Below are 23,806 nucleotides of genomic sequence, written 5' to 3'. Positions count from 1 at the left end.
CCAGCGGCCCGGCCTTCCCCGGCCGGGGGGGCGGCCAGAAGTTCATTTATTTCCCAGCGGCGCGTGGGCAGCGAGCGCCGGCGTGGCCGCGCGGGGGGGCGGGGGGCGGGGCCGTGACGTCAGGCCGCGGCGCGCGGGGCCGGAGCGGGCGCAGCGCCGCGCTTCAATGCGAGCCGCAGCCCGGCGGCGACACAGCGCGGGGAGCCGGGCTGGCGGCGGGGCCGCGCAGCGGTGCGTGGCGAGGGCCGGGCGGCCCCCCGCGCTGAGCGGACCCATGGCCCGGCGCTGAGTGTGAGCCGAGCGGGGCAGCGCGGGCGCGGGCGCGGGCGCGGGGCGGGGGGCGGCTCGGCACCATGGAGCTTACAATGGAGAACCTGGGCAACCTGCACGGCGTGCCGCACTCGCAGGCGGGGGAGCTGCTGAGCCCCGCGCACAGCCGCCAGGCCTCGCACCGCAACCTGGTGAGCCACGGCCGGCCCGCCATGGTGTCCAGCATGGCCTCGATCCTGGAGGGCGGCGACTACCGGGCCGAGCACAGCCTGGCGGCGCCGCTGCACCCGGCCATGAGCATGCCGTGCGAGTCGCCGTCCGGCATGAGCCTGAGCAGCACGTACACGACGCTGACGCCGCTGCAGCACCTGCCGCCCATCTCCACCGTGTCCGACAAGTTCCACCACCCGCACCACCACCACCACCACCACCCGCACCAGCGCCTGGCCGGCAACGTCAGCGGCAGCTTCACCCTCATGCGCGACGAGCGCGGCCTCGCCTCCATGGGCAACCTCTACGGCCACTACCCCAAAGACATGCCGGCCATGGGCCAGCCCCTGTCCCCGCTGCCCAACGGCCTGGGCTCCTTGCACAACGGCCAGCAGCCGCTGGCCCCCTACGGCCCCGGCGGGCACCTGGCCAACGAGAAGATGCTCTCGCCCGGCGGCTTCGACTCGCACGCGGCCATGCTGTCCCGCAGCGAGGAGCACCTGGCCCGCGGGCTGGGCGCGCCCGGCGCGGGCATGATGCCGCCGCTCAACGGCATGCACCCGCACGGGCCGCCGCACGCCCAGCCCAACGGGGCGCTGCTGGGCGAGCGGGAGCGGCAGGCCTCCGCCTCCGGCTCGCAGCCCGGCGGCTCCGGGCAGGTGGAGGAGATCAACACCAAGGAGGTGGCGCAGCGCATCACGGCCGAGCTGAAGAGGTACAGCATCCCCCAAGCCATCTTTGCCCAGAGGATCTTGTGCCGCTCTCAGGGCACCCTCTCGGACCTGCTGCGGAACCCCAAGCCCTGGAGTAAGCTTAAGTCGGGCCGGGAGACCTTCCGGAGGATGTGGAAGTGGCTGCAGGAGCCGGAGTTTCAGAGGATGTCGGCGCTGAGGCTCGCAGGTAGGGGGCTGGGGGTGCCGCCGGCGCCCCGCGGGGGGGGGGGGGGCGAGCGGAGGAGCCCGGATTGAGCCGGCGGGGAGGGGGGCAGCTTGACGCTGCTGGGGTGTGTGTGCGTGCGTGTGTGCGCGGCCAGTCCTGACACGCGGCCGGGGGTGTGCATCGCTAGCCCCGACACGCGGCCGAGGGGTGTGCATCGTTAGCCCTGACATGCGGCCGGGGGTGTGCATCGCTAGCCCTGACACGCGGCCGAGGGGTGTGCATCGTTAGCCCTGACACACTGCCGAGGGGTGTGCAGTGCTAGCCCTGACACGCGGCCGGGGGTGTGCATCGCTAGCCCCGACACACTGCCGAGGGGTGTGCATCGCTAGCCCTGACACACGGCCGAGGGGTGTGCATCGTTAGCCCTGACATGCGGCCGGGGGTGTGCATCGCTAGCCCTGACACGCGGCCGAGGGGTGTGCATCGCTAGCCCTGACACGCGGCCGGGGGTGTGCATCGCTAGCCCCGACACACTGCCGAGGGGTGTGCATCGCTAGCCCTGACACGCGGCCGGGGGTGTGCATCGCTAGCCCTGACACGCGGCTGGGGGTGTGCATCGCTAGCCCTGACACACGGCCGAGGGGTGTGCATCGCTAGCCCTGACACACGGCCGAGGGGTGTGCATCGCTAGCCCTGACACACTGCCGAGGGGTGTGCAGTGCTAGCCCTGACACGCGGCCGGGGGTGTGCATCGCTAGCCCTGACACACTGCCGAAGGGTGTGCATCGCTAGCCCTGACACGCGGCCGGGGGTGTGCATCGCTAGCCCTGACACACGGCCGAGGGGTGTGCATCGCTAGCCCTGACACGCGGCCGGGGGCGTGCAGTGCTAACCCTGACACACGGCCGAGGGGTGTGCATCGCTAGCCCTGACACGCGGCCGGGGGTGTGCATCGCTAGCCCTGACACACGGCCGGGGGGCGGGGGGAGATGTCTTGTGCACACTGCCGGGGTACGCGGGGTTGTGTGCGCGGTGAGCCGAGCCGGTGCACACGCGTCGTGAGTGGCACACAGATTTAAAACCCAGGTCTCTGACACCCTGCTCCCCGAGGAAGGGAGCAGACACACACACATACACGCACACACGCAGGGTTGTGCTCTCCTCCAGCCGCTCCGCCTCGGGCCGCGGGTCCTGGCGCTCGGGCGGAGCCCGCTCCGCGGCTCCCCGCGCCTGGCCGAGTGTTTCAAGTCTTTAAACCACCGGGCGGGCGAGGAAAGGCGATTGAGCCTCCTCCAAGGGGCTCCTGCTGCCAGCCCGCAGCGCCAGAGATCAGAGGTCAGCGGGACCAGGAGTGCAAATGCTGCTGGGGACTCGTGCCGGCTTAGACATCCCCCCCGCCGCCCGACACACCTGGCTGCCTGCCGTCAGCAGGGCCATGTTTATCCCCGCCAGTCCGGCCAGCCAGCCACGTCCCCCCCAGCTGCCCTCCCCCTCGCCCTTTCAGCTCAATCCTGGCCTGGGCTCCCCGCCCGCACGACACTTAGCACGGCCACCCCTCGGCCTGCTTCCTCGCCTGGCTGAACGGATCCGAAGTCAGCTGCTCCAGTCCCTTCCCCTCCCCCTTCCCGCTGGATCGATGTTTTAGCTCCTTCATTTTACAAATGGCCCAGCCGATCCATTAGCTATCGCCCGGGCAATGAGTTGCCTTCGGGATGCCCGGTTCCTCTCGCCCTTCGCCTTCTGCCTTTTCCGGCAGAGCGGGGCTGCCTAAGCAGGGGAATCAGGCTCTGAAAAACGGGCTGGAGCCTCGACCGCGTACTCAGTGCAGGGAGCTGTGCTGCCCGTGCGGCCTGGGGGGCTCTCCAGGGCACACAGCACAGCTCCAGGAGGTGCCAGAGCCCGACCTGTGAACTATGAAGCCTGTGGGGTGGGGGGCCTGGCTGGCTGCGGGCGGAAAGACTGAGGGTGCCTGCCCATCCCCCCCCCCAGCTAGCACGGGGGTGCATCCTGGCATGTTAAACGCGCTTAGCTGGGGGGGTGCCTCCCTTCAGCCTCCTCTCTCGTATATGAAGACAGGATTTTGCGTCCCATATATGTTTTATATGGCACCCTTTGAATATGTGCGTGGCTTGCTAGACGACCCGGGGTGGAGCCTTTCCCCCCCGCGCCCCGACCTGCGTGTGTCTGCGGGCGTGTGGGCGCAAGAGACGGGGACACGCCGCCCTCCCACCGGGCAGTGCCACGGCAGCCGAGGCGCGATGCACGCAGTAAATATTGACCCGCGTCGATTTTCCGCAGTTGGAAACGCACCGTGGTTTCTTCCCCGCCCGCACTCCCGCAGCACCGTTGTGCCAGGGGCCGGAGCCTGCTCCGAGAGACTCTGCTCGTGTCCGTGGGGGCCTGGGGGTGGGGGCTACACGCGCCTGTGGGCGTCCCCTCCCCGCCGCTCCCTGCCCCCCTGGGGGCTCGGGCTCCCTTCCAGCCGGCCTGGAAGGAGGCAGCAAGGCCACGACCCCCGCGGTCCACCCTGATCCAGGGGATCCACGGTTGCCTATATAAGGTATACATTAAATTATGTATACCCACCATCATTATAATATGGTATAATTATAATGTTAGAATGATGCCAACATACCATATAGCACCTGTATTTTATAGCATATATGGCTTGTGGGTGCAGAGAGCTGGATTGGGCTCTTTTTTTAATTGCGTATGACCCGTGAGCCATCTAGTGTCAGCGCGTCTGAGCAGATCTTAACAGAGCCGGGGAGATCTGCCGTCTGATGAAGCCCTCCGCTCATATAGCGAGGTGTCGGGGGTTATTTATGGGCGTATAGCAGTATTCATATGTATTTAGTGTAATTCAGTTGCTCTTTAATTAGGGCAGGATAGTGGCATCCTTTAGTTCCAGTCGATGCCCTATTGAAAAGCAGTTAATAGAATGCAAATTGTTCCTGCCTTTACAAGGTTCTGGTAAATAAAGATTTAAACACTGCCGCAATTGGCTTTTTAAGTACCCCTGTTGTTCAATCTAATTGAGCAGTTGGTGTTTTATTTCTGACTCGCCAAAATAAAAATAAAAATAATTTTAAAAAAATGGAAACATAAAGATTCAAGGATTCGCTGGACTATATAAGGCCTGGGTTTTATTTGCGTGCTCATCTAGAGAGATTAAATACGCTGTGCAGACGGAGGTTGTGGGTTGTGAAAACTTCAGAGCTTCAGGACAACCCCGGGATAAATCCGCGCGCAGTATTGTTTCGACGAGTCCAAATTTTATTCTTCCCGTTTTCAAATCCACGCGTCCCTTCCCACCGCGGAAATCCTCCACAAACTTTCTTGTCACTTGGCTGCTGCTTTGCGGTAGGTGATAGCCCCCCTGTTTCAATCCAAAGCTTTCGGCTGCACACTGTGCGCGCCCTGGCAGCGTGAAACTGCAGTTTTGCTAATAATAATAATGAGAATAAAATTAGGGAATATAGGCTCCCCATTTACACACCGGTATTTAATATGTGCGCGCGTGTGTGTAATGTATATACATATTTAATATATATGAATGCGATTTTATATATATATACACACGTATGTGTACGTATGTATAATATATGTGTGTGTGTGTATATATATGTATAGTGTGTATGTGTGTGTGTGTGTGTATATATGTATATACATATATACAGTGTGTATACACACACACACACACACACACATATATGAAAAATAAAAGCGATCTCCTCCGGAGCGTAGTACACATGTTAAGATCGTTTAGGTTAAATAGGAAAATACGGTTTCGTTGAAAATAAAAATTCAGCTCGCAGGATACGAAAAGCGTTTCAAGGCCCCTTTCAGGATTATGCCACGGGCACCTCTGAAACCAGAACACCCGGAAAAGAAAACGACCCCCCTGCAGTATGGACCAGCCATTAGATGCAGGCAGCTTATTAGGTAGATAGATAAATAGATAGGGACACACATACACACACACAAATATCTGTATCTAGAGATAATAACCTTACGACATGCAGCTTTGTTCTCACAAAGCGATTTCCCCGGATTAAATTCAGGGCATTGCGACCACACAAGGTAATTGCAGGGTGAGGAACAGAATAGATTTGTTCACGAAAACTCCCCTTTTCGCAAGGGGAAAGATCGTGTTGTACTTAAAAAAGAGCAATAATAGCGACGATCCTATTTCTCCGGAATAAAACGCAGCGAGGACAAGAGCAAAGCAAAAGCGACATACAAGGGGACCTCTTGGAAACGAGGCCCGTGCTGCTCGTGTCGGGGAGGGGGCGGCCGGCTGTCTTTGCAGCCCTCTGCCGAGGTCCGGGCATGGCCCAGGCTGAGACCCGGGGCAGCTCCGGCGGCGCGGGCAGACGGGGGCGGGCGGGGCCCCGGGGAGCGGGAGGGCTCGCGTGAAAGCTGGGCTGCGTGACCCGCAAGGGGAGCGGCAGGGGCGCAGTGCGGCGCAACAGCAGTCGGTGGGCCCGAGTGGCTGTGCCAAGGGGTGGGGAGGCGGGGGGCTGGGCCTGGAGGGGCATGTGTGTGTCTATATGTGTGTGCGTGCGTCTGTATGTGTGTGCTCACTGCAAAGGCTAAATCCGTCCCAGAATCAACCGGGCCAAGCCCGGGGTCCAGTTCCCAAAGTGGACGGAGCAGAGCTCGGCTCCGCCGGCGCGGTGCGAGTCGCCTCCCTCCGCGGCTCCGGGTCCAGGCTGGCCCCGGCCCCGAGGCCTTGCGGTGCCGATGCCCCCAGTCTCGTGCGGTCCGAGCCATCCCACCCGCGGCCCTGGTGCTGCGCTTCCCACGTCGGCCTTAGCACGACCTGGGCCGCGTCCACACGGGCTGGGGGCATCGGCAGGCGCGGGGCTGGCTCGGGTTTCCCCGTGTGATCTTGTCTGCTTTCTTTTCTGCTCCGCCGCAGGGACTTTCGTTGAACCCTGACTTCGCCTCGCCCCGCGCCCGCCTCTGCAGACGCCTTGCACTGATGCCTCTTAAAGCGGAATTATATGGAGGGGGGACGGGGCCAGGCCTCGTCCAACAGCTCCGATCGATACCTTCGAATTACTATCCCTAATTCATCACAGTCACGCCAATCGATCCGGCTTTTTTTCTTTCTTTCTTTCCTTTTTTCTTTTTTTTTCCCGTTTCCCTGCTCCCCATCCTCTCGGCCTGGCACCTCCGGAGCGGAACAGGATTTGGCGAGTGGGAGAGGAGGAAGGGGGAAGCAAAAGGCAGGGCCTCGCGGTCGCATCACACGTCTAGAAAAGCAAGCCCCTGGCCCGGCTTCACGGGAGCGTGGGAGGGGGCAGCCCCGGCCCCTGCCAGCTGCGGGGGGAGCCCCGGGCCTCCCAGAGCGGGGGGCACCAAGCGGGGCAGAGAAAGTGGAGGGCTTAGGTTGTGGCTTCGGGCGGGGGAGAGGAGACAGATGGACGCACAAGAAGGATGCAGGGAGGGCGGGGGGCGTGCGGCATGGGTGGATGCACGGGAGGTGCCCCCACCCGCCCCCGCCCCCGGGGCAGGCGCTGCGGGGGAGGGGAGCCGCCCCTGCCCCCCGCCCAGGGCGGCCCGGTTGCCGGGTTCACGAGTCCGCCCCGACGCGGTGGCTCGAGTCAGGAAAGAGGAGATCGATAGAGAAGCGGGGCCCCTGTAAAGCCTTTCTCCTCTTTCCTCTCCGCTTCCCCCCCGCGCGGCCGTGGCGCGGCGCAGCCGTCCATCACCCGGCCCGGCCCGGCGCCCACGCGGGAGCGCGCGCGCTGCACGCACGGGCTGGCCCGGGGCAGCCCCGAGGCGCGCGCACGCGGGGAGGGGCGGGTTGCACACGCGCGGGTGTCCCGCACGGGTGCGCGGGCCTAGGTGTGCAAGCGCGGGGCGGGGGGAGCTTTGCCGGGCAAGCCCCGCCTCGCCCGCAGCGCCCCGGGGAGGCTCCCGGCGCCGCCTGTCCGCCGCTGGGGCCCGCGACTCACGCCCCACTCGTGTCAGTGCATCGCACGGGCCAAGCCCCCCGGCCTGCCGCGCAGCGGCCCGCGCCGTCGCCCCCCGCGCGGCTCCGAGCAGCCCCGGCGGCTGCGGGGCGCGGGGCTGGAGGCCCAGGCGGCGTGGCACGGGCTGGCAGCGGCTCCTTCGACGCCCGAGCCCGGGTCCGGGGAAGGACCAGGCCGCTCCGGGCACGCATCCGCCCGCCAGCCTGCTCCGGGCTTGCGGGGCACTCGGTGCCGGCCACCGGTGCCCCGGTGCGGAGCGGACTGAGCCGGAGCCCGCATCGGTGTCTAGCCTGGCTTCGCCTCGTCTGTGGGGCGGGAGCTGCCGCCTCCGCCGCATCCTTGGCGGGGATCAACAAGCCCGCGAGTCCCACAGCACCGCCGCTGAGACGGGGCTGCCGGCCGGCCGGCCCTCCCCGCCAAGAGGGGCTTCTGCACCCACCCGGGGGGCTCATTCCTGTGCTGGGGGCGGGGAGGACCACGGCCACGGGGCTGGGTGGACCATGCGTGTTGGCGGCGGTGGATCTGCACGCAAGTCTGTGCAGACGCAGGCCGTGCCCGCCGAGGGGCTGCTCGCCTGCGTGCGGAGGCGCTTCAGAGCAGACGAGCAGGCCCCGCCGAGCCGCCTTGCGCCGCTCCCCTCGCCCTCTCCTGCGCTGGGCATTACGGGCATGCCCCGCTTCGCTTCAGAAGCTGGTTTCTCTTCTCAGGAAGGATCGTCCCCCTTCCCTCCTGCCCCTCTCCCCCACTCTTCAGCCAAGATCAAGCAGATCTTTGTCCTAAAAACGCCCAAACTGAAAGAGATCCGAAAGGGTTTCACTCAGATCTGCCTGGGCTCAACCCGGAGTACAAAAGAGCAGAAAGAGAGCTGGTAAATACAGCTGTTTCCATCAAGCACATCCGGTAGTGGATGAAAGAAATAAATCTATCTATCCATCTATCTATCTATCTGTGTGTACATATATATGATGTATATGTATGTGTGTGTGTCTGTGTATATAAATGTGTGCGTGTATATATATGAGATAATATACGATTATATGATTGTATATACGGTTTATGTGCAGACAAACGTAAGTACACATAAATATGCACATAAATATGCGTGGGTACATAGAATGTTGTGTGTATACATACATATACACACATATTACGTGTGTGTGTGTGATTATATATACATACATGCATATATATCGTGTGTATTTTCATTTCTTTCATCTGCTTCTGGATGTACTCGATCGAAGCAGATGTATTTGCCACCCTCTTATTGTGCGTGTGTGTGTGTGTCTCCTCTGCTTGACGAAGGGCGCTTGGGCCTGAAAGCTTGCAAAGAAAAAAATTTTTGCTACTATTTAGTCGGTCTAATCCATTATATTGCCTCTATCCCAAGAGTTTTGTCTACCTGTGCTTCTTAGACCAACATGGCTAGAGCCTATATCCTATGTACCCCATTTCCATGCGCCCACCCCCTCGGACACAGGCGAGCGGAGCTGGACAGATACCGAGTTTGAAAGGTATTTTATCGGTGTTTCATCTGAAAATTGTGCTCCCTCATGAGAAGTCACAAAGGCTAATATTCGTGTGTGCATACACCTCCACGCACTACAGCGTGTACTTGTTTAAATGTGTCTGCGCCTATGCACACACCATAAGTATGCATGTAGCCGCTCACACATTATGATCGTTGCCATTTTAGGAATAACTGCGTTCAGAAATACACCCCCCAAGTACAGCACGTTCCCAGTTCAGCCCCAGCTCAGCTCCCACCGTCTGCGGTCACTTCTCTGGCCGGCGGGGGTGGGGGGAGGCAGGTATCACCAATGCCATTGCGGCCCTCGCCCCTGCGCGGCGGGTGACTTAGCAGGAAAGCATCAAAAATCTGTTCTCGCCACAGATTTATTAAAAAATCCAGAAATAGAAAATTCACTCGCGATTATTATTGCGGGGGGGGGGGAGTCAATAACGTAGTTGTTTCTGTTGAGCAACACAATCAGTCCACCATCTCATTTATTTGTCCTTAACTTGAATTAGCGCTCTGCTAATAAATCACTCGGTGTTTTTTCCTTGCTCCTATGAGATGCACTTTATAAAGCATTTGATCTGCAGATCAGATTTATGAGCAAGTCAATAGAATTCTTTTTGTTAAAAAGCCGGCGCTGGAAAGAGATATTATGGACTTTTTATTGGGTTCTCTTTAGTTTTACCGTTTCTTTTTAATAGGGTGGATTTGAAGTTCATGATATTGGATAATACTCGGGGAAAAAAAAAAGAAATTCGAGATATTGAAAAGTCGTATTCGCAAATCATCTGAGAGCAATAGAAACGGCTGATAGGCGCGCGTGTTACATCTCGAGCACGTATATACGCATGGACGCGTGTGCACATGATAAATAGGCGTGCTACGCCGGCGTTTAGCTCTCATATACGCACACTTTATATTATAATATATCATATTATATCATATAACGTCAGATCATGTCGAATATTATATGTTTATATCTGTTTATCATTTGAGGGCATTATAGCTAATGCTCTGAAATGATGATATGATATTATATGATATATTATATTATATTATAGGTACCTGTGAAAGCTAAAGATTACCTGGATGTTAAATTCGCACGTGCCCAATGGTACACGACAGCTAGATCTTAAATCCACGGCACACCACGAACCTCGTTTCCCAGCAGATGCGGGGGGGGGGGGTGCAATGAACCAGTGCGTGTGCAGAGCCGCCTGCCACTCGGGGCGTGCACGCGCTTTCTGTGCCTTACCGGGGCGACGGCACGGGGACGGGAGAGAAATCCAGCCCGTGCTCACACCCAGGGGCACGGGCAGAGGCAGAGGCGCACTCCCGCAGAGATGTGTCCAGCCTAGATCGCAGAGGCGGCGCACGCACACAAACACGCACGCACGCTCGCACACTTACGCATCTCTACACATCGCACACGCATAGGCGTGTGTGTAGCCATACGTTTATAAATATACACGCACATAGACACATGTGTGCGTATATGTGGGCGTGTGCTATACATACACGCATGTGTGCGCATGTGGTGCACTCACCCGCGTTCACACGCCACTGTCCCAAGTCGCCCCGGCCCCGCGCTGCAAAGCAGACCCCGGGGGGGGGGGGTTCCCACCCCTCTCCCCTCCTCGCGGGGCAGCCCCGGCAGCCGGGGGCGTGGGGGGGGCAGCTCCGCATTCACCCCCGCTTTTGGAGAGAAGCCGGTTTAAAACAACCGGGGCCGCCCAGCTTTGTTCTCACGCAGCGATTTCCCCGCGTTAAATGGGAGCACCCGAGGTAACTGCAGGGAGCGGGCGGGGATGGGGTCCCAGGCGGCCGCCGCCCCCCGAGCGCCCCGGAGAAGCAGCACCCGCCCCGGGCGCGGGCACGGCTCACCCCAACCGCGAGCGTCCCTCCCCGCCAGATCTGGGGCTTGATTCGTTCCCAGATAATCCCCGGAAATCCTGTCCCCTTAGCATCGCCCCCCAGCCAGCCCCGAACTGAGCCGGGGCTGGGAGGAGGAATAAAGTCGTGAAAATCAACTCCTGAAGTCGAGCTTGTAAATGCGAGATCCGCCGAAGTGACGGATCCGGGTCAGTTAGGAAGCAACACACCTCTCCGTTTACACGCCTCACTTTTAGGCCGGTTCTGATCCGGTTTTGGCTTAAATTTCCCCGCCAGTAAATACAGCACGGATCAGATCCTTAGCTGAGCATATTCTTCTTCTTCTTATATAATATTAATATTATTATTAATAATAGAATATATTATATAACAATAGCGATCACGTTATCATATAATATTAATAATGATATTAACAGCAACTTTAATAATAATATAATGTTATATAATAATGATGATGATAAAAATAATAATCTTGTTCTGTTCCGGCTCCCACGTTTGAGTCCCAAAGTATTTGCTGTTTGCTCCTAATCACCGCAGAGCAGGAGCCCAATAAAGCCTATCCCGGGTTAAATATTAAATATCTTCTTTTTTCCCAACAAGGAAATTAACTCGAGCTGTTTCTTTGCCCGGGCCTGCGAGCTCCTGCACTTGCAATTAGCACTCCTGCCACTCTGTAAAATTGCCATTGTTTCTGGAAAACAAGCAAGTCTTTGTTATCAAGCCCAAACCCCGGATATTCCACCCCAAATGCTCATCCCCTCAGTGGCACCCATGTGAACCCGTCTTTTCATTTTCTGCATTTAGGGTGAAAAGGAAAGGGGCCAGAAAAGTGTCTCCGAATATTTTACTTTACATTCAAGTCCATGCAGGATTTTACTGTGTAATTTTTGTGCGCCCATTTTTCAAGGTTGGGGCGGGGGGTTGGATGCGGTGGTGGTTGGTTGGGGGTTATTATCGTTGTGTGTTGTGGATTTTTTTTTTTTCCTTGCCAATTGCCACTGGAACCTTAAGGGAGAGATAACAGAGAAGAGAAAACTCTCTGAGTGACCTTTGAATCAATTTGAAAAAGCTCATTTAACTGATAAGTCTTGAAAGCCCCAGAACTAATTTGAAAATACATCTATTAAAATCCCATTGCTGGTGCCTAAGTACTGCCGTGAAGGAGTTGCAAGGCAGACTTCGTGGGCTCTGTTGATATCTGTGAGAACAGCTCTAAGCAATAGTCAACAAAGAAATTGCACCATTGCATGAAAAATGATGAGGGTTAAGGAGGAATTGTTGCTGCCTTTCCCAGGCTGTTCTGGAAAAGAGGGTGGCTGTTCAGGGCTCAGAGCCTTTTCCTAGGATAATCTTCCAAGCAAAAGGGACAGAGTCAGGCGCTGCAGACAGAATATCGGATTTTCCTCTTGAAAACAAATCCAATATTTTGTCATTCTGTTAAGCTGCAGCTGTAAGGCAGGAAACGCTGAGAGTCTGTGTGGAAAGCAACTGCCTTAAAAAGAAGAGGCAGGACCAGGGAAGTTAGGAAGGGAAGAAAAGCTTTTTTTTTTTTTTTTTGCTATTTATTTATGAATTTGTTATGCATTAGCCATGGGCAGTGGAAAATTCTGGCTACCAGATACAGGAAGCAGCAGGGCCCAACACGCAGAGAAACTGCACGCACAGTGCAGCCCGTAGTGGTATAAGGGAGCTTGACTTCCGTGACCAGCTCCAGGGAAGTTTGCCGCCGCCTAACATTACATTGGGTTGTTAATTCTTTGGGCGAGGAACAGCTCTGCACCGGGTGTGCTCCTGACTGTGGTGGAGGCGAGCACACGCAAATAGATGGGGCTGAGGGCTGCAGGCAGGCCCCGTGGGCTTCTAACCCCTCAGTGAAGGAGGAAGAGGAGTAGGGACTGGGGAAGACAGGAGGCAGAGCTCCAGAATGAACTTCCCTGGGGATGCCAGAAACCACATGTGCTTCAGCTCCAAGTGCTTGGTGCATATACAAGTCCTTGGCTTCTCTCACATGTAGCAACGTATTAATTAAGCACCCCCTTCCCTGCATAGTGCATACACCCTTCCCCTGGAGGGAGGAGGCACCAGCAATTGCCCAAGTGATAGCAGTCATGTTATTTAATGCACAACCCAAAGGCATGAGCACAATAGAGCTCACGCAGACCAGAATAGACCAGACGAGGTATGGGAACCTTTGATGAGCTAAGTACTGTTTTCTCAGAGGACCCATGGGAGAGTGGACAAGCCCGGATAGATGTGCTAGGAAGGACTGTGGAGATGGGGCCTCAAGGCAATGACCCAAAGCCCAGTGAAGTCATCAACAAGTGAAACCTTTCCATTGATGCAGATGGGCTTAGGACCACGGCAGCAAGGGCTGGCTTGAAAAACAGGTTAAAAATCAACCAACCTTCACACCCAAGTCACAAAGGTTGGGTTTCTCAAGGGAGCCTAGGCGTCCCAATCCTACTGAACTTCAACAACAAGTGGGCATCTAATTCCCACGTCAGCATATGTCTAGGTGTCTTGTAGCCAGATTATTAAGGGAGCTCTCATAAACATGCATCACCTCTGCTAGCTCTGCTTTTACACACGCACACACAGACACACACACTGATACCATCCAAGATGACCCTCAAATCACTTCTTCTTGTCAAACACATGGTTACTTAAGGCTTTTTGGCCTGTTATCAAAGCTAAGATGCCTCCCCGCTTTGGATCAATTCAGTAGCTATATTCTGCCTTTCTTTGGTACTGGACACAGAAGCAGAAGGCTGCTGGGTGGCTTCTCTCAACCTCTGATTTAAGCAATGGGAAGTGAGCAAGGCAATTACCTGCCAGCCACCCTGTCTTCATAGGATCATAGGAAAGTAGGGCTGGAAGGGACCTCCTAAGGCCGTAGCAGGATCAGCTATGACTAAATCACCCCTCATCAGTGTCTGTCTAACCTGCTTTCAAGAGTTTCCATGAATAGCAAACTACAACTTCTCTAGGTAGCCTGTTCCAATGCCTGGCCACCCACAGTTAAAGGTAAAATCCTGCAGACTGCCAACAAAGCTTCATTTATTGAATAGTTTGAAATATGGATGGGGGCTGTGAATGAGGACTAGATGGGGTTCACCAGAAATCCATCATGTCAGACGTTACTGGCAGCCTGGCCATGCATAGTGCTGATCACCTCCAACTCCTGGGTGTCCAGCACTTTCCAGGAGGCAGGATTAATCCAGGAGGCAATCCGGGAGCTAGCTTGAAGCTAGTCACTACTAAAGCCTTCAGCAAAGACTTCATAGCACTTGACTGGGGCTGGCCAGCCAGGGAGAGGGCTATACCTAAGTTCACAACCTGGCGAAATGAGTGGGGAAAAAATAGCAACAGGATGTAGTGGGAAGGGGTCACTAGGAGGATATTTCAATGTCCACTGCATTTCAGTGCATTTATTAATGACCTAGTGCAAGGCTGTGGCAGAAAAGCGGCAAGATTTGCTGATTAAACGGAAATTCGAAATCTCATTAATACCTCGAGTGATATAGATCATCTCTGGGAAGATTTAAACCCAGCCACAGAGTGGCTAGCAAAAGGGATGATGGATTTGAATGCATTTTGAGCCTTAAAAAAAATAAAAGGCCAAATGGGATGGTGACATGGAGAGAAATGTCCTTCTAAAAGACTCAGGAGAGCAGTGAGCACTATTAGGGCTAGGAAACAGTCACCGAGACACAGCTGGGATCAAATAAATGTGTTGCCTAGCTATATAAAAACGCCCAAGCCTGCCTGCATTTGTCCGCTGCTGCTCTGTTAGGTTGTGTGTGCTGCAATAAAGGACAGGGAGACCAATAGAGGCCTCACAAACTGTTTAAAGGCATACAAAACAATGTTTATGCCCTAAAGAGGTGCCTCACTAGGTAAAAGAAATAGTGTACAATTAATGAAGAGAACCAGAGTGACAGGAATTCACTGGGGAGTGGCAAATGGGAGTAAGAGGCCAAGAGCCTGGGGAGCACCTGAATTTGTGCTAGGAGCATGGCACTGGGCATTAGTCATGATACCATGCCATAGCCCTGCCAGAGTATGATACCCAGTGGGGGCACTGAGAGGGAACACACACTACCTTGATATGAAGTGCAGAGGAGTCTAAGCTTTGATGATTTGAAGAGCCCAGGTCTGAGGGTGTTGGAGACGAGTACTAATAATGCCCAGTTGCTCTATAAATGTCAAAATGCTTTCCAGAGGGTGTTGGCACCATGTCTTCCATTTGGAGACGTGGAACCTGGACACAAAGCAGAGATGCGATTGCCCAGCGCCAGGGTTGCTCAGCAGCTGAGTGGGAAAAAGACCCTAATGCTCCTGGCTCTCACTCCTGTGTTCTGGGATGCAGGACCTAGGAGACACGGAGAACTGTCTCAGAGCACATCACTTCTTACATGAGAGGGTGTTACATAGCTCTTGTGAGGCAGTGCAGCTGTAGGATCCCCTTAGCGAGTGAGTGAGCTGGTAGATCTGGCCTTCATACACTTTAGCTATGAAGAGAAAACACAGAGGAGGCTTTGGCCATTGCTAGTGCCAGCAAAGGCCTGGTCTGGGGTTAACTTGGTCTGCTGGCACCACGAAGCTGGGCTTAGTTGCCAGCTTTGCTACAACCACTTGGCACAGACTTTACCATGTCACCTGGTTGCTGTCTCATTCCCCATTTGGCAAGTGGAGGCAATGACTGAGGTTTTCTAAGTAAGGAGTGACTTGGGGCGTTTCACCTTTCCAGCCTGAGGCACCCTCAAGAGATTTCAGCACCTCCAAAATCATGTGTTGCTTTTTGAAACCTTGGTTGACAACCCTGCATTTCTCCTGTCTTTCATGTGCATGGTCTCCTTAGACTGTACGGGACTCTCCCTGACCCCCTCTCACATACATACACCCCATATGCCTGGCAGTCCCTGGCAATATTAAGCCAGGACCTCCCTGGTGAGGCCTGCAGCCAGTGCTGTGCAGAGACACCCATGCCAGCTCCCATCCTTGAATCAGTGTATCTATGTGCAGTGCTCCATCAAGCTTCTAAGCAGGTCCTCGGTGGAGAAGTCAGCTATATGGCTGACAGGGAGAAATAGAGACATTTTCCTCCCAGCAGCCAGCACCAAAGGCAGGAATAGGACCCAAGGCTTCAGGCACTGGTTTGCTCCCCATATACTAGCCTGCTCTGCCTGCCCTGGAGGAGCTACAGGGCACAGGAGCGACTGATTTACCAGCAGTAAGAGCTCATGCAAGAGGCTGTTTTAAAATGAGGTGCAGGAGCCAGATCCTAAAGAACATGCATGCCCAGCCTTGCCCATGACACTGGCATGTCCATGCTCCTCATCACTGTGGGACCCAAACACCTTACAGCCACTAATGACACCTCCCAGCTCTCCTGTGCTGCAGGGGGGAAAAAATATCCCTGTTTGGTCAATGGGGAAACTGAGGCATGGTAAGATGCTTCCAGATAGCGAGCCATCTCTCCACCAAATACTGCCAAATCCAGCCCTTTGGCCTGCTGCCCATGCAAAAGCACTAGGTGCATTTCCTACCTCCCCACAACCACTAACAGCTATGTTGGCAGCAGAAGAAGAAGCTGAGCAGCTCTGCTTTCCACCCTGCATCTAAGTGTTTTCCCATGGAGGATTGTTTAGTGGACACTGGCCAGTGCTCTGGGGGTGAACCAGGGAGGGTGGCACTGGCTTCCTTTACAACCCACCCTGGCCTCTCCTGACTCAGTTTCTGGGCTGCTCAGTCCATCGGGCCAATCCCAGTAATAAATCCCAGTCAGGCAAATTATGTGTTGTCTCCTCCAGTCCTCATCTTCCTCCCTCAAAGCGGGTGCACATGTACACACACATCCATGCACTTGTGTATACAAGGCCTGCCAGAATTGCGCAGAGCGCTCAGTGCAATGCAGCTTGCGGTATTGGGCTTCGGTTGTTCTGCTGGTTCTGCCGCTATCCTGTTCAGTGACTTCAGGCAAGTCATTTCTACGCTCTGTGCCTCTGTTTCCCAATCTATAAAAAAGAAACAATAGAGTTTCTTCAGTGTGCTTGGATGAAACAGCATCATTTGTATTACAAGCCATTGGATGGTAATGCACTTTGGATGATGCCCAGGTTTCTGAACTCGCTGGTTCCCTCAAGGACAATTTCCCTCTCTGCAAAGCTGCCCAACCCTGTACATAGTGAGTAATGGGCAGGCTCTCTCCATTAGGGATAAACTTGCAAATGTATTCGGAGCTGCTGATGGGCGATTGTATCGGGGCTGACAGGGATATCAACGCTGCCGACTTTACGGCTGCACCCGCGGACGGTGATTACAGAGTTTTAAAGAGCACTGGAGGCAGGAGAGCTCAACTGTCTGTCACAGAGCCCCGGGGTGTGGAAGTGGATGGCAATGATGGGCAGGGCAAGCAGCACACAGACTAGCTGTGCACATGTCCATGTGTTCAATGTGTCTATGGAGTTATCCATTCATTTTAATTATTTATAGTCCATCCATCTACCTATGGGCATCAGGGCACCACACAGAGAAGTTTCAATGCACAAAAAATGCATAAAGATCAGGAGTTCATATTTTATTTATTGCCAGGAGCACCTAAAGGGTCCAGCTAAGCTGGAGGAGTCTCATGGTGCTCGGTGCTGTATGAACGCACGGCAAGAAGCAACACCTGTCTTTAAAGGTGGACTGGCTGAGCAGGTCTACACCACAAAACTAGGGGAGATGGCAATATGCATGGTACAACTAGGGGAAACACTGCTTATGAGGGTGGGGAGGTGAGGGTTTCAGCATGGACCAGCAGGCTCAATATGTCCATCAGGACCTTGCAGGCCTACACAGCCTATGCTGGAATCCTCCTCTGATCTGTAACCCAGGTCAAAGCTGCCCATGCTGCGGTCTTACCTCTGATTGCGCTGCCAAGTCATCTCTGATGGACCAGGGGATGGGGAGAGGATGGCTCTGGATAGGCAGGTCCCAGAACAGCACTGGGCCAGGCAGCTGAAGTCAGACCCCTTGAACTGCACCAGGAAGCCAATGGACTGCACAGAGCAGGTGAGGTACCCACACTACCTTGGCTGGAGCTGCTGTGGGGCCTTCATGGATATCTCCAGGCAGCACCCCCATCAATCCTCCATGCAATGGTGGAAGTGAAGCCTTACAGTAACAGCCCTGGATGGCTCCATGTCTCTCTCTAGTGGCTGGATCACAGATCGAAGTTTATGACTACTGTTCCCTCTTGTTAAGATGCTTTGTCCATTATCTCAAGCAGCAAAACCTTGAATATTTAAGACCACAGTTTGGACACTTTATCCCTTATGCAGGATCCATCCCAGGCAGCTGTTCCATAGTTAGGACCAGAGAAAAATCAAATGAGCTGTTATTCTTCCTGGGAAGCCCACTGACCCACAAAACTCCCGTGAGAGGGAACGAGTGTGTATGGAAATGGAGCAGTGCCCATAGCGTAAGTTTGGAAAGAGTGCTAAGAAGACTGAAACACTTGAATTGATTCAGTATGTCCCAGGGTGCGGGAGTGCTGTTTGTTAACCAATAACTGTCTAATGCATGGCCACAGCATCCCAGGCACAGAGAGCAGAGCTCTGCCTTTTAAGGTGGGGGTGTTTTAGGGAAGAATGGCGTTGCTGCTAGAAGCCCACAACTTGCCAAGTGGCACATGCAACGAGGAATGCCCCCACTCACAGGCACCCACTTGGGCTGAGCACCAAGCTCTCCTATGGGTTGCCAGTTGGATTTGAAGTTAGGACCCTCGGACAACTGGAACCTGAGTCAGCAAAGACTTCGAGTAACATTGGCAAAGCACCGGTATTACATAGCACTCAAGACTCATTTGTAAAAATAGCACAGAGCCTTATGAACCTAAATCTTTCTGGCTGGCAAAGGAGTTTACGGTGCTAAGGGGAGGGTATCTTAATGGCCAGCCTCTATGTAGGTGTGTAGATACCCTTACCATTATGTCCAGCGTGCCTACAGGCAGGTCTACATTGCACTGGCAGTGTGTCCCTGCCAGGCTCCACTAACATGCTCTCACATGCACCCACCAAAATACACTGGTTGAAGATGCTACGTGGTCATCCCCAGTGGCTGCTCTCAGACACATGAGACTGAAGTCTCACAAGCAGCTGACGGGGACAATCCCAAAGTGTCTTCAGCAGTGGTATATCTCCACTCTCAGGACATGTGTGCAGGAACAGATCAGTGCAGCATGCTTGTGGCCCTCTTTAAGCCCATGAGTAATCCCAGTTTTGCTGGCCAAAGCCTTTAACCATGTGCTTAAATCCCAGTGAAGCAAATGGGAATCCATTTCACTGGCACTTTTACCCATGCTCAAGTGCTTTGTAGAATCGAGACTTTAAAGCAAAGTGTTCAGTCCCCTGAGTTAAGCAAATAACTCCAGGAGCTGGTGGTAGCACTAGGCTGTTATCTTCAGTGTGGACCAGCTATCAGAGGGAGACATGATGCATTGTCAATGTGTCTAGTTTTTGCTCACTTATGTACAGGGGACAGCAAGTGTTTCTGATGGGTGAGTAGAGATCAGGAGTGTATCCTTCCCTATCACCTTGGTAAAAGCGCATGAGAAGGATTTTTAGATCTACCAGAGGTTTGTAAGAGCCCCTATGGTTTGTAGCACGATCTGCTTTGCCTCTTGGTTGGAGGCTGTCTCTGCTGGGTGACTGATATTTGCTTGTGTGTAAGTGCACGTTGCTGTATGTACAGTAATATTAGCTCCATGTTGCTCCATGTTGCACACATGACACAAGGGGTTTGACTAAGAATTTGCAAGTGAGTTTGTTGGCACCAGTGAACTAATGGTGCCATGCAGCTGTTGGCAACTGTAACACGTGAGATCTGCTGGCTTGACCAAGGTATAGAAGGATGGCTGGACATAATTGCTAAGTTTGAGGAAGGATGAGCTGTTCGCTAGAGCACATGCCAGAAACTTGTGCTTTGTTTCTTGTTTTAGCACAGAGTTCACATGTGCCCAGGGGCAAGTCTATCCATCTCTGCCCCAAGCTCTTGATGGGATCTAGGTGCTGCTGCTGCACTGAGGACTGAAAATCTGCATCTCTGCATAGAATGACATGGTCCCGCTCCACGGGGCTACTGTGAGATTGTGAGATACTACAGGGAGGGAGCTAGGCAAATCCCCTAGGTGCATGGACCATGTGGGTAGAGATTGTCAAGCCAGGGGGCCTAAACTTAGACATCCAATTTTACTCACCAAATTAGCCGCTTGTCTTAGAAAGGTGCTGAGCAGGTCCACATTCCACTGAATGGCCCCAAAACAACTCAGGAGCAGGATGTAGTCCATTTATACCAGAACAATTATTAACTAAATTGCTGCCTCTCCTGTTTATTCTTCCAAAGGCCCCCACTGATGGCACAGCCCAATCCCCAACCTACTATAAAAATGCAGATGGATGCTGGGGGTGCAGGAGTGCAGGCGTGTCAGTGCATGGAATATGCTTTGAATTCCTTGGGGCTTGCCCCAGGCAGAAAAAAATTGAGAGATTCAGGCTTTTAATAGCACATCCATGGAAGCAGTCTATCTCTCTGTCTATTAGGATTGATTGAAAGACAGATCAGTATTTTCACCCAAATCAGCTCCTTCTGAGACAAACTTCAATATTTTGACCAAAATTCTATCAGCGTTTCTCACTGTGATTTTCCCCACCTCAGTTCTTCCAAGGAAGTCATTCAATTCAAAGGGCCGGTTCTGCCCTCAGTGAAACCTTTGCAACTCCATCGATTTCAATTTGGTTTTTGTTCCAAACACCTGCATTATCATGACACAAAGATAAATGCATCAACTCCAGGATCTTACTGGAAATCCAGGGAAATTTATCTTTCCAACCCTATAGAGAACAGGCTTCAAATCCTAATATTCTAGGGGGATTTTACATGCGACTATATATCAAGTTGCAAACAGAGGAATGCACTGAATACAATCATATCTATATGCATGCATTTATGCACACCAAAATACATGTTGGCACACTCGCACACAGGGGTATTTATGAGCTGAAGGCAGGGTCAGTGTGAAAGATTGTTTCCTGCAGTATTATAAGGGACGGCAGTGTCACCGTGTGATTGCAATACTGGAAAGCCTGATGCCAATATAACCCCATGCAGTGACTTCATGATGCAAGTGACCCATGGCAGCATGATGACTCTTCTCAGGAGCACATGTGTCACCTTTCATGGTTGAAAGGGCACTACAGATTCGTGGCACTGGTTTGATTGACTTCCGTGAAGGCACTGGGGTTTTGCTGGCAGTGAATTTGCCAAGGGAACCTAGGCCATGCAGCACATTACAGTCACACCTGCTTATTCAATCACTTCAAAGGGACTTTGAACCTGGGCACCGGTAGTGCAGGCTCAGGACATAGCCTTTGCATTGTTGTTTTGGGGAGGAGGGTGATGAATACACAAAAATAGGAAGATAGCAGCACCCACTCCTCACCCAAAGATAGCAAGGCTTAGTGCTAGGCCAACACCCTGAACATGGGGCTCCTGATGCCCCTCATGCCTGGCTGACAGCTGTACCCCAAACTAGGGCTCCTTCTTATGTGTAGCTCTGTTGGTACCCCTCAGTCCTGACCCACATGCCAGCTCTGAGCTTCTCCACACAGCAACCTGCTCGTGTCCATATATTTGGGGCTGGAGTACCTCCTTCCTGCCAATCCTAAACCCACACCTAGTGGAAACTGCATGAGGCTTGTCCTGGGACACTCCACAGTACTCTAGTCATGGGTTTCTTTTGATCAGTGATTATTACAGATATAGGCATGCTACCAAGACAGCTGGAAGCTGCTGAAGACCTCTAACAGCTGGACTTGGGCACCAGGAGTTGCACTTAGATTCTCCCAACCCATCCTGGATTCAGTCTGCCAAGCCTCACTTCCCCATCTGTGAATTGGGGACAGCAATGCCCATTGTCCTGCCTGAGCTTTGCTAGGTGAAACACTGATCTTAAGGCAAGAGGCACCAGGAAGAAGATGTTTCCAGATGATCAGTTGAGCAGAACACAGTAAATGAGCTGCATGGTCAGTCCTGAGGCTCTGAAACACATCCCTCATGGGCTAGAAAACTCTCTCACCTCTCTTCATTGTTGACCTGTCAGAGGATATCTCTCTCCACTTCTTTTCCAAGTCTCTGCTCGCTCCCCGGGATTGAATAGTAGCAGATAGATGTTCCACTGAATACTATTGTGCAGAGTACTGCACGTCTGTCCACAGGAGAAGTTAGCAATCCAAATGGACCAGAGGGGCAAAACTGGGAGAAGAGAATCACACCACAGACGCTAACAAGAAAGGAACAGAACCATTTCTCCCCAACGCAATGCTGCCCTGCTTTGACAACCTGCCCTCGTGCCCCGAGCACTCTTCTTCCACGAATCTCTCACTGCTGCACAAAGATCAGCACCCCTGTCCCTGTCTCACAGCTATGCCAGCCCCGAGGTTTTCTTCTAATCCAGGCCAGAAACACAGCCCAGGGCTTCCCAGGCTTGGTGTCCCACCGCTGAGAACATGTCACAGCCCCTCCAAGCCCAGGCACCGCTCCTCCCCTACTAGCATCTCCCTCTTGTTGCCTATCCTTCCCCTAAGGTCTCCTTTCACATGGTTTCCATGCCCAGCTATGCCAGCCCCGAGGTTTTCTTCTAATCCAGCTGCTCTCCAAGTTACAGAACAGCTCGAGAAACTGCTGCTCCCACCTCCCCATCTTGTATGGTGCAGTCAGGACACTGGTGCTCCTTGGTGCAAAATTCATCTCTCAGTGCAAGGCAGGGAGGCCTAATACCATCTCAGATGATCCATGGATATCAGGCCTAGATGAACCAAGCTAGATGGTTTGTTTCTTCCATTAATCTACTCCATGGATAAGTCCAAAGATTCCCTAGTCTGTTGGTCTATAATGATATGCAGGGAACCAGGTTAGTGCACGTATGTCACTGCTGCTGTCTGCTGGATGGAATCGGCGCTACTCAACTGTGTTTCATAGGCCCTGTAGTGCTAAAGGACAGTCTCCCTCTTGCTCAGGTAGCAGCATCCTGTGCTGTGTTCGCGATGGCTGCAGGCTGTGTGAGGCCGGATCTGTGAGCTTGTTACAGTGGGGGTGATGTCCCAGTAACGGAGAGCTTACGTGCTCTTATTCCAGATCTCTTACGTGCCACGAGCTGCAGGTGCAAGGCTGTAGAGAGTGGGAGGAGGCTGAATGAGCCAGAAACGTGTCAGGGGAAGTGCATTGAGCATGGATTTTTGCCGTGGAGTCCAAAGCAGCACAAACTCCATGGGTCCGTGGACTCTATCCTCTGTGTGCCACCTGGTCTCTCGGTTTGGGGCAAGAGTACTACGGTTCTGGCTTTTCTGAAGCGGATGATGACTGAATAGCTGACTGACTGAGTTGGATTTTCAGCTGTACCTCAGAGCCACCCTCTCAGGCTCGGACCCCATAGTGCTAGGCAAAGAGGCAAAGACAGTGCAGCCAGCAGCCAGGTCCCTGCAGAAACTCTCAACCACCCCGCGCTGGCTTTCAGGGGACTTACTCAGACCCTTACTCAGTCCCAAATCTGGCCCAAGAGAGAGAGGATTTGTAGGAATCCAAGATTTGTATGGCTCAGGCTCCCATCAAGCCTGTGGGGGGTCTCACCGCAAAGCCACGGGGAACAGCTGGGCATCCTGGGGAGAAAGTAGAGGCCAGGAGACTAGCAGATGCCACCTGACCCATTACTGTATGCAGGGCAGGAGCTGCCTCTCACTAGATGTCTGCTCAACCAGCACCATGGGGGCACCTAGGGAGCAGGGAAATGGCACTACACACAGTTTAGACATGAGGAAATGAAGGCACCAGGAGGGAAATGGGCTCTCAGCTTCAAATGTCCAGATCCTGGCCCAGACCTTTGCCATATACAGGACCAGAAAGGACCTGGTCTGCACCTGGCCTGTCTGTCTGGTACCTGAACTCTCCAGCCCGATGGAAACCTCATGAGTGCAGCTCATGACCCTGCCACTTGCTTATACCCCTGCTGCTGCCT

General features: G+C 54.0%; 1 protein-coding gene across 1 annotated transcript in view; it reads left to right on the top strand.

The window, feature by feature from the left end:
* The first annotated feature begins 353 nt into the window (after nt 1-353).
* Nucleotides 354-23,806, top strand: part of ONECUT3 (one cut homeobox 3) — a 64,152-nt gene continuing 40,699 nt past the window's right edge. Inside the window, exon 1 of the mRNA XM_090027323.1 lies at nt 354-1,380. Within this exon, the coding sequence (XP_089883449.1) occupies nt 354-1,380 (1,027 nt within the window). The remainder of the gene's footprint in view (nt 1,381-23,806) is intronic.

This window comes from Crocodylus siamensis, chromosome 14 (genome assembly GCF_052110815.1).
Source record: "Crocodylus siamensis isolate JL-2025a chromosome 14, ASM5211081v1, whole genome shotgun sequence".
Taxonomy (NCBI): domain Eukaryota; kingdom Metazoa; phylum Chordata; order Crocodylia; family Crocodylidae; genus Crocodylus; species Crocodylus siamensis.
The sequence above is the reverse complement of the archived record's forward strand: the minus strand, read 5'-3'. Positions and strand labels throughout refer to the sequence as shown.